We start from the raw sequence: 16,779 nt of genomic DNA on the forward strand, positions 1-16,779 counted from the left end.
TTCAGCAGGTCTACCATTCAAGTCAGGATTGATTTAAAACACTCAGGAAATTTCTCTGTAACAAAAAGTGATATTTAACTGCCACATACAATTGTTAATTTTACATACAATCAATGAAATAAAAAGTATTCAGAATAAAAAAGTAGGGTATTTCCAGGACCATTCAATTTGATTACACAGAATAAAACTGAAGTGCTTACCCCTGAGGAACAGGCTGACAAATTTTATCACAGATAAAGGACACAGTAGAAGGATGTCAACTTTAATTTGGAACTTTTTTAAAATCACAGAACCATTAGGTTGGAAAAGACCTTTAAGATCATTGAGTCCGACCATTAACGCAGCACTGCCAAGTCCACTGCTAAACCGTGTCCCTAAGTGCCACATCTACACAGATTTTAAATACATCCCGTTCCATCCCTGGAGGTATCTTAAAAATTTCACTGCCCTTTTCCACTTGTACATCTTAAAAAGTAGCATTCAGTGGAGCTTAAGGTGACAGAAAGCTTTCCCCTTTTTATAAAAGGAAGTAGTGCAATGCTCAGGGGATGCACTGAGGACATGGGAAGATTCAGTCTGTGGCTGGTCTGGCTGAGCTGCCCACCTCTGGCAGATGTGCTGCCCCAAGGCTGCTTACCATTCCACACTGGGTGCTGGTCTCCCTCCTGGAATGCACCTCAAGCACTCTTAAAGGACTTGGCTTTCTCTTAATGCAAACCAGGAAAATTTAAGAAGTCTCAAAAAACATCTAGAAATAGGAAAATAATTTCCAACAACCACAAGGATATTTCACCTGCAGCCAAAGAGGCCACACCCCAAACAAGATCTCAGTTTTGCTGCAGAATGCTCACACTCATCACAGGTCCTGCAATGGTGCTGTTGTGTCCTTCACAACAGAGCTTGAAACCTTCTCTCACTGTTTCCTTAACAGACCGACTGCCCTACCTATTTTAATGCAAACAATCCTCAGTAAATAGAGTAACATTATTTTCTTTTTGTTTGTTGGTGGATACTTAATACAGCAGATACCATCAAAAGTGGCAGAAGATTGCAGGTAAGGAAAAAAAAAGTCTCTAAAAAATGTTTTGCAAACAATTACAACTTTTTCATTTTTTGACAAGCAAAAATCACCATATCCAATTTACAATAATTTGTTGTGCTGTGTTTTTTTGATTAGGCTATAAAACAGTGAATACTTTCAGATCCCCTTTATTTTCCATTTAATGTTCTTCATGGAATATGGTACTTCTCGAACAAGCCAAATTAAATTGATCTTTCCTGGGAGATGGTCTGCACAAAACCCTCAGTAGGTGAGGGGAAATGACTGCTCTTCAGTTTATAGTTACTCTGCTGCATTATGGTAAAACTGTCAGAAAGAAAAATGTCATATAGATTTCTTTATATTGTGAGCCATATCCAAACCACCATTTTATGCTTTCTTGAAACAGAAAGACTGAATTTTTAATTCAATAGGCTTATGGAGGTACTACCATTAGTTTTCGTGAATGACCACAGTCAGGGGTTTTTTCACTTACTTAAAAATGCAGTAAAATTAAGTGCTTTTTGATAAACTATCTATTACGCGTAAGAGGTTTCATGGGATTCACTTTCAAATAATTTAAGCTTTAAAATTACTAGATACTTAAAAAAATATCACAACCATGATCAAGAGTTGGCCATAAATCCACAAAGATTAACGCAGAGGGACACGCTCACAGAGAGACTCATCCCCAGAGTACAGTACACCATTTCCTATTCCAGCTCAGGAGACATTTTTTTTTCTAACCCTGCCCAGGTGCTGTCAGGTCAGCTGCAGAAAGTCATTGGTAATTAATCTCCAGGATGCATCAAGAAGTGCAATCAAAATATCTTCAACAGTTGCTTTGTAATCATGCTGCTCTTTCACTGTGTCTGTTTTCATTGAGCCATGTCACACTTTATAAGATCTAAAAGTCTGAAGTGAGATTTCCACAAAATTTCAGGTTTTGTATTCTTGCCATTTCTCAAATGCTTCAAGTGTTTTTCTGCAAAATTTTGCCTTCAGCGTTCTTTTTACAAGATCAGTTTCAACAGGCTGTAAAAGTTACTCCTTCAGCTGCCAGCTCCCTCCCAGCGCCTCAAAACATCAGTGCCATGGCAAAGTCTGAATCCCTGAAGAAGAACTCTTTGATCCTCTTTACCATTCCTACTTGTGTAGTACCCAAGACGAAGAACATTTTCAGGGTTGAACACTGTCACTGCATCAGCAGAGCACAGACAAGCAGCAGGAAGAACAGGGAGGTTAGCATAATGAAATGTAATTAAAAGCAGAATTCCAAAGGGCAGCATAAAGAAGAGGCTTAAGGACACCAGATACCATGGAAGGCCTGACGTGAAACTTTAGCTCTATCAAGACCAACACAAATGAAAGGAAGAGTCTGTTCAGCTCCTAGAGACTGATCTGCATTAGCAACCCCTAAGACCCATTTACTTCCTTCAAGATCTCAACCGACCCTTTAGAGAAAAGACAAGACAGGCATTAAGGAAATAATCACTTTTGCATCCGTAGTTCTTAGCATGGTTGGATCTGTCATTGCTAGCATCCCGTTACAAAAGCAAAAACCATTAAGTAACTTAATCTGGAAGGCCCTATTTTGTAAAACCAAAGAAATGCATAACCATAGACAACGTAACAAATAATGTTTGAAATGATGTCATTATATACAGAACTCAGAGATTCTTTTAAGTATCCAAAAGCTTTCCATAGCACAAAGTTACATGTATAAACTGTTATTCTATTCCATCTAAGTATCAGATTTCTCTTCACTGTCACATGTATGTGCACATGGGATATCTTGTAATTACCAGTGCTGCAGCGGGTTGCAAGCAAAGAGCTCTCAAAACCAGAGTAGTTTTAGACGGTTTGCCTTTTATTGCTTTCATGGAATGAGGCAGCATGCTGTTCAAGAAACTAAACTGTTTGCTCTACAATAGAAAAAAATTTTTGCTGTCTACATTTTTCAAAGTGTAAAGGCAGCAAGAAGGGGTATGATGGGATTCAGAAGACAGAACATGAATAACTGCAACATACAAATAGTTATTTTACTCTCCTTTTGTCCCTTTTCTTCTCCCCTGACATTTGCAAGGGAGTATTTAAAACTAAAGACTAGTTTCTCATGTAAAAGACAGTATCTGCCTGCTCTCCCCACCTCCTCAATCCCCCAATAGACTCAGTTTGTACACACAGTGCACAAGTCTAATGCAATATTAATAACTTAGAGCACCCAAAGCAAATAGTAATAAAAGAAAGCCCATGAAAACTTCAAGTCTTTTCTAGAGAGAGCTCTTTAAAAAGATATACCTCATTAATGACATTCCATATTATCTGTGGGGGAAACACAGTAAGGTCTCAGATTCAAAGGTTGTTTAATACTCATGAATAAGACCCCAAATGCAAAGGGTCTAGTGGCTAAACTCATACATAATTTCATGTGAATGTAATTTCATGCTGCCTCCTTTTAGAAAAGAAAAGCAGCTTATGAAATGTTTTAAAGTCTATTTTAGAAAGCAATCCCACCATAGAGTCACTGCCAGATGTCTATACTATTTGACAAGCTACAGACAAGGTTTTGTCACCATGTGTTGTGGTTTTTTATACTGCCTAGTCTTAGTACTATATGCTATTTTCCCAATATATACAGGAAACCCCTTTACAAACAGAAAGGCAGTCGCAAATATGACTTCATGTACTTGTGATCCAGGTACACACATGAAGCTATGCTAAACATATTTGCTGAAAAACAATTCAACTCTTTAACAATACTTGCTTAACAGAGTTTCTCTTTCTTAAAGTACAACAATACAAGTTGTAAATTAATTCTTTCTGATATAATTACACAGCCACATTGTTCCATAGATTTTTTTGGCTCAAACAGTTGAAGCTAATCATAAGCATCACTAAAATCTTCTCACACAATATATGAAATCATACTCCTTCCAGTCAGAGCAAAAATACTCATCTGTTAGAACATATACATGTATCCCATATTGAATTACTTAGACAAATAAAACCAGTGTCCTGCCAAAATTCTATTATATGGCATATGTACTAGCAATTCATTTCAGCAGCTCTTTGATCTCCAGCTCCAAAAACCAGTTAAGACTGCAACAATATGCAAGCAATAGCACTGAGCTTTAAAAGGCAAGACTTTAAAAGTGTTCAGAAAACAAGATGCTGTAAGGAAATATTAACACACACGTACACAGCCCATGTTTAGACTTGTAAATACCAACCTTTTTTGTAGTTTTGTCCAAAATCCAAAGCATGTCGCACATCTCCGTTAATCAGGTATTTTATGTGAGAACAGCATAAATGACATAGCATTTGAGAAACTCATGTATCAAAAGGTCCAAGTGTGCATGTTAAACTCTCCTCAAATGCAGTACAATTGACAGGCTTAGTGCAGTGCATTTAGCTTTTGCAGTGAACTTGTTACCACGGAAACCAGCAGCTGCAGGTGTTTTCCCATACACCAGGGTATGAAAATTCAGCAGTGAGCCTGTCTACTCAGTATGTTATTCACACAATTTTTTGGCCTCAATAACAAACTACTTCTCAAACTCTGTTAGAAGACCAGACTGCATTAAAAAATAATTTTAAAAAGCTTCCCCTACACATGACCTTACCGAACAGTAAAGGGCACCTTTAAATGTTTTCTTCTTTATCTCCTCCATTCTCCTCTCCAAAAGTGACCTACCTCCCTTGCTTTCTCTCCTTCAACAAAAGTGTGCAAAACCCACCCCGAGCAATGGGTTTTCACCCCAAAAATTGCTCTAACAACTTGGCAAGGCTCCAGCTTCCATGAAACAATGCTGACTTGGGAGAGGCTACAGGAAAGCCTATTCTGATCATACAGCATAGCTTTGCAAAATTGTACCATGCTACAGAGATATCACCATGACTGGTATGATTCATGCTTCTTAGGATGATAATATAAACACAAATACAGAGTAAAACCATAATGGAGATGAAAGGTAGAAAACCCACTTTCAATGCAGATTTTCCACGGGACATTAAACCAGTAACTGAGTTATACACACAATACTTACTTCTCATTTATGCTACAGATTGGAAGGCCAATATATACAAATTAAAATATGGGCACTGCATTTTTTTTTTTTTTAAGCCCCTTTCCTCTGAATAAGATACTGGAATATTTACAAAATCTTCTGAGCTCACAAACCATTCCTCTACTTGTCCTCTTTCAGTGTTACTGAATCAACAGCAACATCTACTGGGCACAGAAGGGCAAGATACAATTTCTTAAAAGAGATTAAAGGGCCAGGCACAATAGGTTATAATACTTACAGTATCTATTTCTGGATACTTTGGCATCACTTTGGCAGTCACTGTGAAACCAAAAATGAACAAAACTTTTAAATATACATTTGCTCTCTCTTCACCTCTCCAAAAGGAAAACAAACCCAACAGAAAGATGGAGAGAAGGATAGCACTGACTCCTGGTTGCCCTTTGGAAATGACAGATTACATAATGACGCATACATACGATAAATAACATGTTACAATTAGGAATACTAGATACATTGGGCTAACAGAACCAGTTGACAAGAATTCTGCCAGTAAAAGTATTCAGATATTCTTCAAGTTCATGCAATGGAGAGTTTTATTATGAACCTTTTTGATCTTTAAATCTGTTTTTCCTCTTTGTTTAACAATTACACAGACTCACAAAATAAATACATAAAGCTAACCCCACCAAACTGATACCAACCAAACGGCAATGACTAAAAACCAACCAGACCAGACCAAGCAGAAGTTCTTCAAAACATCACAAAGAACAAGATGGATACATGTGAATCTAATAAATGCTCAGAACAAGGTTTCCAAAGAACTTTGGCCTAATAACACCCAGTATTTGCCTTTCACAATAGAACCTAGTGGGGTCTAAATTCCCTAACTACAACACTATAACTGGAGCCTTGTGAAAGGAGCACAGGACAATCCATATTTCTGACATGCTCATCTAAGCAATCAAAAGGAAATTACAGTAGGGCAAGCTCAGCTTCATCCTTGTTAGTGTCCTTCTGCAGGGACTGGTGTTCCACCTGCCTGATGAAAGGCACACACTGTGGTCAGGGTTCACAATCACCTGGATTTTGACATCTACACAATTCCCTCTTTTAAAATGCAATCAGATGAGAACAGGAACTCTGCTCTAAGCACTCACCGTGCATCACAAATCAAGTGATTATTTATTAGAAGTATAAATGCTACTGGAAACTGAGAAAAACTCAAGACTCTCCTTTTACAAGTTGGGGCCCCAGTCAGCAGTAAACCAAGTTTCCCCTTGCTACCATCCCCTCTGGTCTAGTGATGCTTCAATTCTTCAATACAGTGTGTTCACCCAAGAAGAATTCAGCAGCCAGACTGAGCATCCACCCAGATCTTCAGGCTGAGGAACAAACTGGAAAGCACTCTTTTTCTGGTGCTCCACTCACTTTGCCAGGACATATGTTTGGAACTCCAATGCCTTTGTACCCCTTCTGCATGAAGCTGATTACCCTGCCACTTGAGAAGCCAAACAAGGCGTGTGCAGGGCACACGAAGCAGCTCAAGAGCACCACACACACCAAACTGCAGGCAGCTTTCTCAAGAATGACAGCAGCTCTGGACAAATGCAAGAGAATCCATGTGAGGTAGCTTGACCCTCATCAGAAAAACTACTGAAGGAATTACGCCCTCTCAGACTTAAAACATCTAAATGCTACCAACATTGGTACTGTTCTTCCACATGCTGCTGGGGAGCCTCTTCCTTGCAGTGCAGTGAACAAAAGTCCAGCAGCGCTGCTGGAGCCCCACCAGTCGGTAAACCAGGAAAACAACTCAACTGCTCCGCTTGGGACTGGTGCCAGCTGCACACACGGATGTCATTTTGATACCTTCTATCATCTTATTGACAGCCTTCTTATGTAAACATGTTTTGCAACAGTAAAATGGGCAGGCACAGGCCCTTTTTTGTGCAATGAAGTATGCCCAGGTACACAATACACCACACCAGACCATTGCTCTGCACTGGAACAACACAGAGGTACAGTACAGCACACAAAGAGAGCAAATTTCAATCCACAGTATGGTTCCAGAACATACAGTCTATGTTCTAAAATGAGCTGTTTCTCAAAAGAAGCAATAGTAGGGCGGGGTAAAAAGTACAAAAGCAGACGTGTAATGTGGCATTTTTCCATATTTTTCTCCCTACTCCTCTGACTGCAAGCCCTGTCTATGTGGAAAAAGAGACTGCTAGTATCTTGCCTAGAAAAAAAATCTGTCCTCAACACAAAGAATGCTAACAAAGAGGACTTCAGGACTTAAGAGAGCTGACTCTGCTTCTAGGCCCACCAGCCTTGTTTCAACTGGGTTTTTTAGCAATTCCTGACGGCATTACAGAGGTCCCTAATACGTTCTCTGCACACACCTGGCCTCATGCATGTATCTGCACACCTTACTGGAAACAAGCTGCTGGCAAGACTGCCTGGTTTTCAAGGACTTGCTGCCTACCTCAAAGAAACCTCAGCAGAAGCACCACTAATGTGTTTTCCCCAAAACCTTCACCCTTTGGCCATGTTTCCTTGGCAGCAGTTAATCCCAGGGGGCTTATTTTCCACTGAATCCATCATTTTCAGTGTAGCTGTTTTTTCCCAAGATGATTTTTGGATGGAAGTGACACATCTCACAGGGATACCAAAAGGCCTTCCCCTCCTTCCTCCACACACTTAGTAAAATGTGTATTTCCCCGGGTAAGTCTTTACAAAACAGGTTGCACAAATTTGACAGCAGAGAACTTTAACTGACAGACTCCAGATACTTCTGTCTTCTCTATACAGAGTCGTTCAGCAATGTCAATGGAAAATATATTAGTCTGTTCAGTAATTAGTTTAGATGACATTTGAAGACTACAATAATCGAATTATGTGCAACAAATAACTTTGAAGAATCACAATTTTTCTAATGCCCCCTATGACCAACAAATAGGCTTAAGCAGGTATGATAAGCTGAGCTGAGAAAATAAAGCTTCTCACTAAACAACTTAAATTGCTTCCAGCTATAGCAGAAAGCAAAACTGGAGTTGAAAAGAAACTTCAATATTTTATTTCATTATTCTCAACTCCTTCTGTTACCAAAGTTCCCCCCGCCTATGTAAGGAGGGTTTGACTTCCTAAACACTAAAAGAGAGTGCATTGATTAGCCCCAGAAAATCTGTGCATTTGCATGAAACAGCCCTGAGTAATTCCTTATCGCCAGAGGCAACAACTGAACCCAACACCTAATCTGGGTATTGGCTAGAACTGAGGCAAAGCAATTCATTTCCATAACAAATGGTCCAGCACAAACAGTCCAGCTGGAAGCCAGTGAGTCTATGTAACCCCACATTTTACCCTACAGATATGTAGATGATGCTGAAATGATATTAAGCATGTGAGACCTTGTCAGTCAGATGGTTTCTACTGCACCTATCCAGGACCTAACATTTACATTCACAACTTCCCCATCTTCCCGGCCTGAGGAGCAAGTGCCAAATCCAGCAAGCAGCCTGCCCTTGCAGAAGAATAAGCCAGTTTCTAATATAGAGTTTGGGTTTTTTCTGTTTAGTTATTATAATCAAGCAGATTTACAAAGATATCCACTGCCTACAGATGCAGGAAAATGGGATTTACAGAATGCCTAAGCAGGTTAGACATGTAACCCCTCCTGAATTTCAATTATACTGCTGCTTAGGCACTTTTCCAATTTCTTTGGGGCCACCTGAGGCACCAGAAGCACAAAGGTACTCATGTCAGGGACTAAACAGAAGTGACAAAGCTTTCCTGCTTTAGTTTCAGCAAGCATCTATTGCTTCATCCTGCACTGAGAATATCTGAAAAGCAAAGCATGGTTTAAATAAAAAGAGAAAGATTCACTACATTCAGAAGCATGACAAAAGCTAGGAATTTTCATAATAAACTAAATGTTACTGCTTTCCATTCTGATTTCCATCTGGCTATACATTTCAAATAGGTTATAAACCAAAGAACACCTATAACTACATAATATTAAAATATATAAAGCCAAGAAAGTTGTATTAACTTTCACTGGTTTAATGTCGGTAGAGAATAATTTCACACCTCCCTATGTCCCATAAAAATGCCACTACTTGAGGAAATTCCAGATTTCAGTTTGCATTCATCACATCTTACCGTGGAAGTGTTTTGAGCACCACACAGAACAAAGCAGGTATAGTTTCCCTCAACTTTATCTTAAAAAGTCCTTGCTGCTTGTACAGATGATTGGTGTCTGCCTCTCCCTTGGCAAGAAGCTCCCCAAGCACAGAGAGATGAAGGCAGTCAGGCTGACAGATCTCCAGCTATACCTCCCAAGTTCATGCAATATCCAGCTAACAAGGAACTCCAGCAAAACTCTGAAAAGTAAATCACTCTCTAGGAAATGGGAGAATAGAAAGGAAAGAATAGCAAATGCTGTGTCCAGGCTGCTCATTATAACAGAAAACAGGGGAAGAAATAGAAGTGTAACAATGCAGCAAAGATATTTCCAATACACCATTAAAAGTTGTGATGTATATGCCACTGTGGTACATGGTGCTTGCGACATCTCTCTGAAATATTTGTCAACAGAATTCAAAAAAATTTGAAGAAAAAATTAAAAATGCTTTTATGCCTTTGATAAAGGCTAAGAGCAATTTCAGGCAGGACCATTTCCTGAAAATGTTCTTTTCAGCAAGCAGCAGCTGAACTGAAAATCCATCAAGTGTGGCACTTAATTACAAAGATAGATAGATAGATAGATAGACGCACACACATATATACACACACTGAATTTTAGTCCTGACATTACCAAACTACCTCTGTGTAGCTCATTTTATACCTTTTTACACTAGTGAAGCTTTCCCACTCTGACTTCTTGAACTGAACAAGAAGTTATTTTTATATATTCCATATCTGCTGTAATTCCCAGGAAATAAGGAATTAGAGTAAGATGTTTAATATCAATTTCATTTAAGAGGGTGGTTAACTTGTATAGCTTAGAAGTTTTAAGACGAAAATCCTGACAAGACTCCTACTGATTTTAATCAGACTGGATTTCACTGCTCTATTACTCAAAGCAGCAACACAACACGGAGAGGTTTACCATGCAAAGGTTTTTTTTTTTTTTTTCCATGTTGTTAGACAGATTATTCCAATTAGCTTTAAACATGTCTCGTTTTGAGGAATAAAGCTCATAAGAATTTGCCACATTCCCTCAGCTGAAACTCAGTTTTAAGAATTAGAGTAAGATGTTTAATATCAATTTCATTTAAGAGGGTGGTTAACTTGTATAGCTTAGAAGTTTTAAGACGAAAATCCTGACAAGACTCCTACTGATTTTAATCAGACTGGATTTCACTGCTCTATTACTCAAAGCAGCAACACAACACGGAGAGGTTTACCATGCAAAGGTTTTTTTTTTTTTTCCATGTTGTTAGACAGATTATTCCAATTAGCTTTAAACATGTCTCGTTTTGAGGAATAAAGCTCATAAGAATTTGCCACATTCCCTCAGCTGAAACTCAGTTTTAATAAAAAGCTGCTCCTTTAGCTAACACATAAAAACACTAGCTAACACACACATGCTGAAACTGGTACCAGTCCTACAGCCAGTAAGGGAACAGGCTTGTAAACACATTTATAAGAAAATAGCCACCAACAATGGGAAATGCTAACACTGTACACATAATATGTGCTGTATCTTACTTGGACATGCACTTCACATCAATCAAAACACTAGTACCAAACAGAAAGCTCTACACGGATTTTCTTAAAAGCTCCACAGCAAAACAGAACCAGTCTTTAAAGGACAACCCACTGACACCAAGCAGACGAAGAAAAGTGCACAGCAAAACAAATACCCTTTTCTGCCAAAAAATTATGTTGAGCCCAGATCAATGTTCATAAAAAAAGAAAACAAATCCCAGGTTCCCCCTCCTTGAGCATTGTGGCATATGCCACCAGGGATAACAATAGCTCCCAGCTACGTGCTGGACCGTGTATCACTAAGTGGCTTGTGTATTATAGCTTAGAGACTGCTGCCCTAGTTGGCTTGTATTTAAAGGTAGAAAAGGTCATGGGCTATTTAGCACCTGCACGACAGACTGAGAAGTCTGTAATGCCATCTTCCTTCCACGGAAGACATACCAGCGTTAATCAGATGACAGTACACTGGAGTCACGCCCATGAAACGAAGCGGTCTTGTAGCTGCACTTGGAATTTTAACAAAGAGGAAATCTCCAATTGCCTCACAAATTTTGGTCTTGACATTTTAGTTGGGATTTTTGTGTACACAAACAACCTCATAAAAATACTTAGTGTGATATTCATAGCCTCATTTTTCACATATACCTTCTAGCTATATTCATCTAGTTTATAAGTTATCCCCTGAAAAGAAACATTTCATCAAGTTGTTACTGGAAGCATGCTGTAATGTACAACTTTGCCAATTAAAATCAAAATTCTATTAAGACATTGAACCTGATAAAGCTTCTTGGAGAATATAAAACAGCTCCAAGAACAAAGGAACTTTCTAAATATATTGCATAAATGAAAGCTTTCTCCCCAAAAAATGCAGTGGCACTCTTCTAGCTACCAATAAAAGCAGCTTCTAAGAGATACTTTTGAGTTCTTAGTTTGTAATTAAGATTTTTAAAGATTGTCTTTGTACACTATCAAGGAACAGAAAGGACTCAATCCAAACAGAATTAACTATTGTTTTTCTGAAAAGTCACCTAATTTGAAACAGTATAATTATTGTAACAATGAATAGCTACAATGTTTCCATTGTACATTACTTTTGAAATCTTGTATTCATACAGTTCTGACTAGCGGAAGTAAAGGGCTAATACATGTAGCTGAAGTTATACTGTGGGCTCTGAGTATAACTGAAGTTACCAGAGGTACAAGTGTTTAAGAGAAATGTTGGTTTTTCCCCCTTCTGATGCAGGTGATGAGTCATCAGTGGCCTTGATAATGTACCCTGTGCATCCTGTTGCAGTGATGTTGCAGCTGTATATAATTCAGTTAAAACTGTCACCTTCAGTAACGCCATTGTGCAGTACCTAAAATGGTGTTTATGTATGGAAAACAATGCAATTTAACACTTTGAGATGGTACCATGCACATTTCTTTCAAAGAGCATGAGTGTAACACGAGCATTTCAAGTGCCTGTGAGTGCAACAGCTGATATTGTGTTTTGCAGCACTATTACAAGTGTTAGAATTGGCACATCACAGTCACTTTGCTGTCTTTTCAGCTGCCTTGTAATTTCAGATGCAAGAATGCCAAAAATCGGGTAAATTGAGGCAAGAGTACACACAAGTTGGGCTGATGTTATTAAGCTTCCATCTCACTTGTGCTCTGCCTCAAGCTGAATTTTGCATGCTTTCAAGCTCAACCCTTAAAGCTTTCAAGATGCAGTATCTTCTCTCTGTGTGCAAACTTAGAGACACAATGAAGACCTGATCTTAATTGTAACTTCTAGGAAGACACTGCAGTAAAATATTGCTGTTAATATGGTATCAATAGCACAGCAGATGAGTTCCTGGGGAGGGAGAGGGAATTAAAACTTCAGCAACAGCAACATATGGTTTAAATAAGAGCAGAAAGATGCTCTCCATCATACAGTATTATTAGTCTGCATGGGAGACTAACACCCCTCACATTTGCTTTCAGAAGTCAAAAATAGACAAGGGAGAGGACTCCAACATTATCTTCCATGGCAGGATCTCTCTTTCTGCCTTTTCCCACTACAAGACTAAAAGGATTAGTTTCACAGAGCAAGGCACTATGGATCCCTTTACCAACAGAAAAAATTAATTATGGCACAGAAAAGCTTTCATACTTCATTTAGCTGTAAAATTTATGAACTTTAGCAGAAATTATCTGCCACCAAGTTTCTCATATAGTCTCTGCCTAGTTCTGGGAAAGCTCCTTTCCCAGTCTACACACCGTTGTCTTCAAGTCAAAAGAAAACAAACAGACCTTTTTTTGAAAACTACATCCCACTTTTTCCAGGGATAGAGAGTATCATCAGGTACTTTGCAGTTTCAACTAATGGCTTGTAATTCAGCTGTCATGATATAACCAAGAACTTCTTTCACTAAAGCTCATGTCCCTTCCACATACACTACAGTGACAGAAGGGCAGCAGCTACAGCTAAAAGATGAAATTAGCACAGTGAAGTGTGTGCAGGCTATTCTAGGCAGTCTCATGCCTATGAAGTACATCTCTGCACTCTGCTCCTGGTCTGCCTCCACTGCTTTCATTTCAATCCCTGCAGTTTACTAAGCTTCCTTTGTAGACAAACCAGTCAACCACTGACTTGCTGGCATTTCAGCAGAGAATACACACAACTTTGAACTCAACACAGCTCTCCCCTGAAATTCTGGGGAGGGTAAGTAGCACTTTCCCATTTGAAACCCTCCAGATGACACAAAACAGAACTATCTTTCCTCTGACTTAATCTTCCAAGGCCTGCCTTCCCAGGACCTGTTTCTTTCTTCTTCTTCCACCACAGAAGCACAGTGCTCTTAGCCTAGCTTAAAGCCCTGAGATGGAACCAAGTATACCCTGCTCACCTCTAGCAGTGGTTTGTTTCCCTAGAGATTTCATTAAGAACAAGCTAGAGACTGCACAAACTTTTTAAGTAGTCTGTTCAACAATTGCCCCAATTCAGTCTAAATTTTCTCTACAGCAATCAAGTTCACATTTTCTTGCTCTTATTCTAACAGTTATGGACAACAAGAAAATTGAAACAAGCAGATATTCACCTTCTTCCTTAACTAGCACAGATCTCCACTGGAAGGTCAGAATATGTGTGATTTCCCTTCAGTTTTCTTTTGTAGTCTAGATACACATGCCTGATTTCCACAGAAATCATATCTGATCAACCCTGACATCGTCCTCTGGAATTACTGTTGGGTTTTTTTGCATCTTTCCTTGTTGCCTTCAAAAGAAATTTCATTCTGGCTGAGACGTCACTGGTACAAAAGCAGAACGATTAGAGTAATCACTACTTCCTGTTAAGTCAGAGCAGAATATGAATCATTCCGTAGTAGCAACATCATTAGTTCATTCCAGCTGAAAGAATGAGCTGTTTTTCTTTTAGGACAAAGGAGTCATATCCTGTTTTATAATTGTATATTAAATGCAAAACTGTATTTTAGTGAATTCCACCTTTCCAGTTTTGGAACATCTTTCCAACTTTGAGTGGTTTGCATAAATATGTTTAGGTATTTTCTAATGAGGCTTTATAAAAACATTTTTCAAAATGAAATGAAGATTTGTTAATAAAAAACAAATGCCATCAGATGCAACTGCTAATCAAATTATAAAATTACAGACCATCTGCACTAGGCAAAGGTTCCATTCATATATGAACTATGTGACAACCTCCTGGATGGGTAAATATAAGATCAGATGGTACAGTAAGAAAAAAAGTAATCTTAGTCCCAGTAACTATAAGCTAGCACTCACTACAGTTTTCTGCCTATGGTCCACAGCAACAAAAGCAACGTCATATGGTGCAGAGGTATTTTTTTACTTGCTTCTCAGCAGTTTCTCAAAACTATGATTTTAAAACTGTAGGAAGGTAGGTCAGGTTTCTCTGGGATGGCTATTTTTTGCTAAACGATTAATTTATGGAATTATTTTAATTTCTTATAACAAGCATCAGTCCTCCCAAGTACAGGTTTTCACTGGCTGCTATTAAACATCTGTTTTCATGGTGACATCAGCCCCCTCCGAGTGAACACTCAGCTATTCCAGTAGGGCTCCCTACCCTACTCTCATTGTTAGAGACGAGATACAATTGCTAAAATTCTTGAAGCCATCAGTCCTCTTCTTAACAGTCTGGCAGCCAGCAGGACAGTTTCAAAATATGCTATATTTTTCTCACCTGCCATGATTTCTGTCACCTCCTGCTTATCTTGCACAAGCTGCATGGTATCTGGCACCACAACCTGATGGTTTGTATCTTCTTCTTTCTCTTCATTAGGCTGGTTGGCTGTCGCAAAACAGTTGCAGCTTCCAGTTTCTTTGCACAGGATCAGAGTCCGATACCAGTAGTCAGACATGAAAACTCTGTGAGCTGATTTCTGAAATAGAACAACAAACAGAAAGTCATTTGCTGCAAAACATAAAGAAAAAACCTAGCTACTTGAAAGAAGAGGCTGAGATGTTAAGGATGACAATTATATACACATTATCATATCTTTGATTTTATTTGAAGAAAAAATACGCAGTTTACAATAGCCATCCATGGTATAATACCCAAAGTAAAATGTTCAAGTTCCGTTTCTCAAAATGCTTATATCATAGGTCAGGAAGCCAATATAAAAAACAAAGGAAAGAAAAAAAAAACATATACAAGTATCAAATCACATGTGAGCTGCATAAAGGCAAAAAAAAAATCAATATCACTCTGTAATTTCAGCAGAATGAATCAATATTTATCTTACAAGCACCTTCTAAAACCAAGTTTAACTAGGTGAAAGAACACATAAGAACACAGGTTGTCAAAAAAGTGAAAGAATAAAATGATGATAAAAAAGGACAAGACACTATGATTGCCATTATATGGGGGGCTGAAATTACAGTACAAAGTTTTCAAAAACAAATTAACTGAATGAAACCTTAAGACTTGAAATCTGGCAGGAAGAGGAGATGCTTTTTCTGACACAGCACCCAGGTCCTTCACTGCTACCCTCTTCCTGAGCAGAAGGGGCAACAGTTCCCTTAGCCTAGCAGGAGCTAGAAATTACCAGAGGCTTATTATGTGTGTTTCCCGGTAAGAGAGCAAGCACATCCCTAAACACCTGCAGGTTTCTCAGTTTATGCCAGAGAACTACAGGGGCGCTTGTTTTTTAATATAAACAAAAATCACCCCCTCCTTGAAATAACAGCTAAAACAGCATTACCTGTGAAAGATTTCATCCACATGAGGAAACATCTTGATCTTTCCAGATACGTAGTAGTTGTTAAAAGGTAGTTGGGAACTTCGAAAAGTTGAATCATTGAATACTTCAGGTTCAAAGGGACTTCTAAAAGTCACCAAGTCCGATCCTCCTGCAATGATTAACTCAATCAGGTTGTTCAGAACCCTGTCCAACCTGATCTTGAATGTTTCCAGGGATGGGACATCTACCACTTCTCTGGGCAACCTGTTCCAGTGTCTCACTGCCCCATAGTAAAAAAAAAACGAAAACCAACAAAACAAAAAGCCCCACCTTTCTTACATCTCATCTAAAATCAATCCTTCTTCAATTAAAAATATTACCCCTTGTTCTATCTCAACATGCCCTTGTAGAAAGTCCCTCTCCAGATTTCCCACAGGCTCCCTTAGGTACTGGAAGGTGCTGTAAGGCCTCCCTGGAGCCTTCTCTACTCCAGGCTGAACAACCCCAACCATCTCAGGCTGTCTTCACAGGAGATGTGCTCCAGCCCTTCAGACGAACTTCATGGCCCTCCTCTGGACTCACTTCAACATGTCCACATCTTCCTTATGTTAGGAATCCCAGAGCTGGATGCAGCTCTCCAGGTGAGGTCTCACCAGAGAAAAGGGCAGAATCCCCTCCCTCAACCTGTTGCCCACACTGCTTTTGATGTGGCACAGGATTCAACTGGCTTTCTGGGCTGCATGTGCACATGGCTGGATTGTGTCCAGCAGCACCTGGACACTGTCTCATCCACCAGCACCTC

The 16,779-nt window shown here is 39.0% G+C and overlaps 1 protein-coding gene across 7 annotated transcripts in view; it reads right to left on the reverse strand.

Moving 5' to 3' along the window:
* The window catches only part of MCF2L (MCF.2 cell line derived transforming sequence like), a 147,700-nt gene extending 131,594 nt beyond the window's left edge, over positions 1 to 16,106 (reverse strand). For 5 of the 7 annotated variants that reach the window (XM_017737075.1, XM_017737073.1, XM_017737069.1 and 2 more), the window contains exons 1-2: positions 15,999 to 16,105; positions 14,978 to 15,176 (exon numbers count right to left, since the gene is read on the reverse strand). In XM_017737075.1, coding sequence (XP_017592564.1) covers positions 14,978 to 15,155 — 178 coding nt within the window. In that variant the 5' untranslated portion in view covers positions 15,156 to 15,176; positions 15,999 to 16,105. Of the gene's footprint in view, positions 1 to 4,272; positions 4,419 to 14,977; positions 15,177 to 15,998 lie in introns of those variants that run through there. The other 2 variants (XR_001862895.1, XM_017737070.1) reach the window with 2 other exon arrangements.
* Between the last annotated feature and the right edge of the window lie 673 nt (positions 16,107 to 16,779).

The sequence above is a fragment of the Corvus brachyrhynchos genome, unplaced genomic scaffold (genome assembly GCF_000691975.1).
Source record: "Corvus brachyrhynchos isolate BGI_N302 unplaced genomic scaffold, ASM69197v1 scaffold83, whole genome shotgun sequence".
Lineage (NCBI taxonomy): Eukaryota > Metazoa > Chordata > Aves > Passeriformes > Corvidae > Corvus > Corvus brachyrhynchos.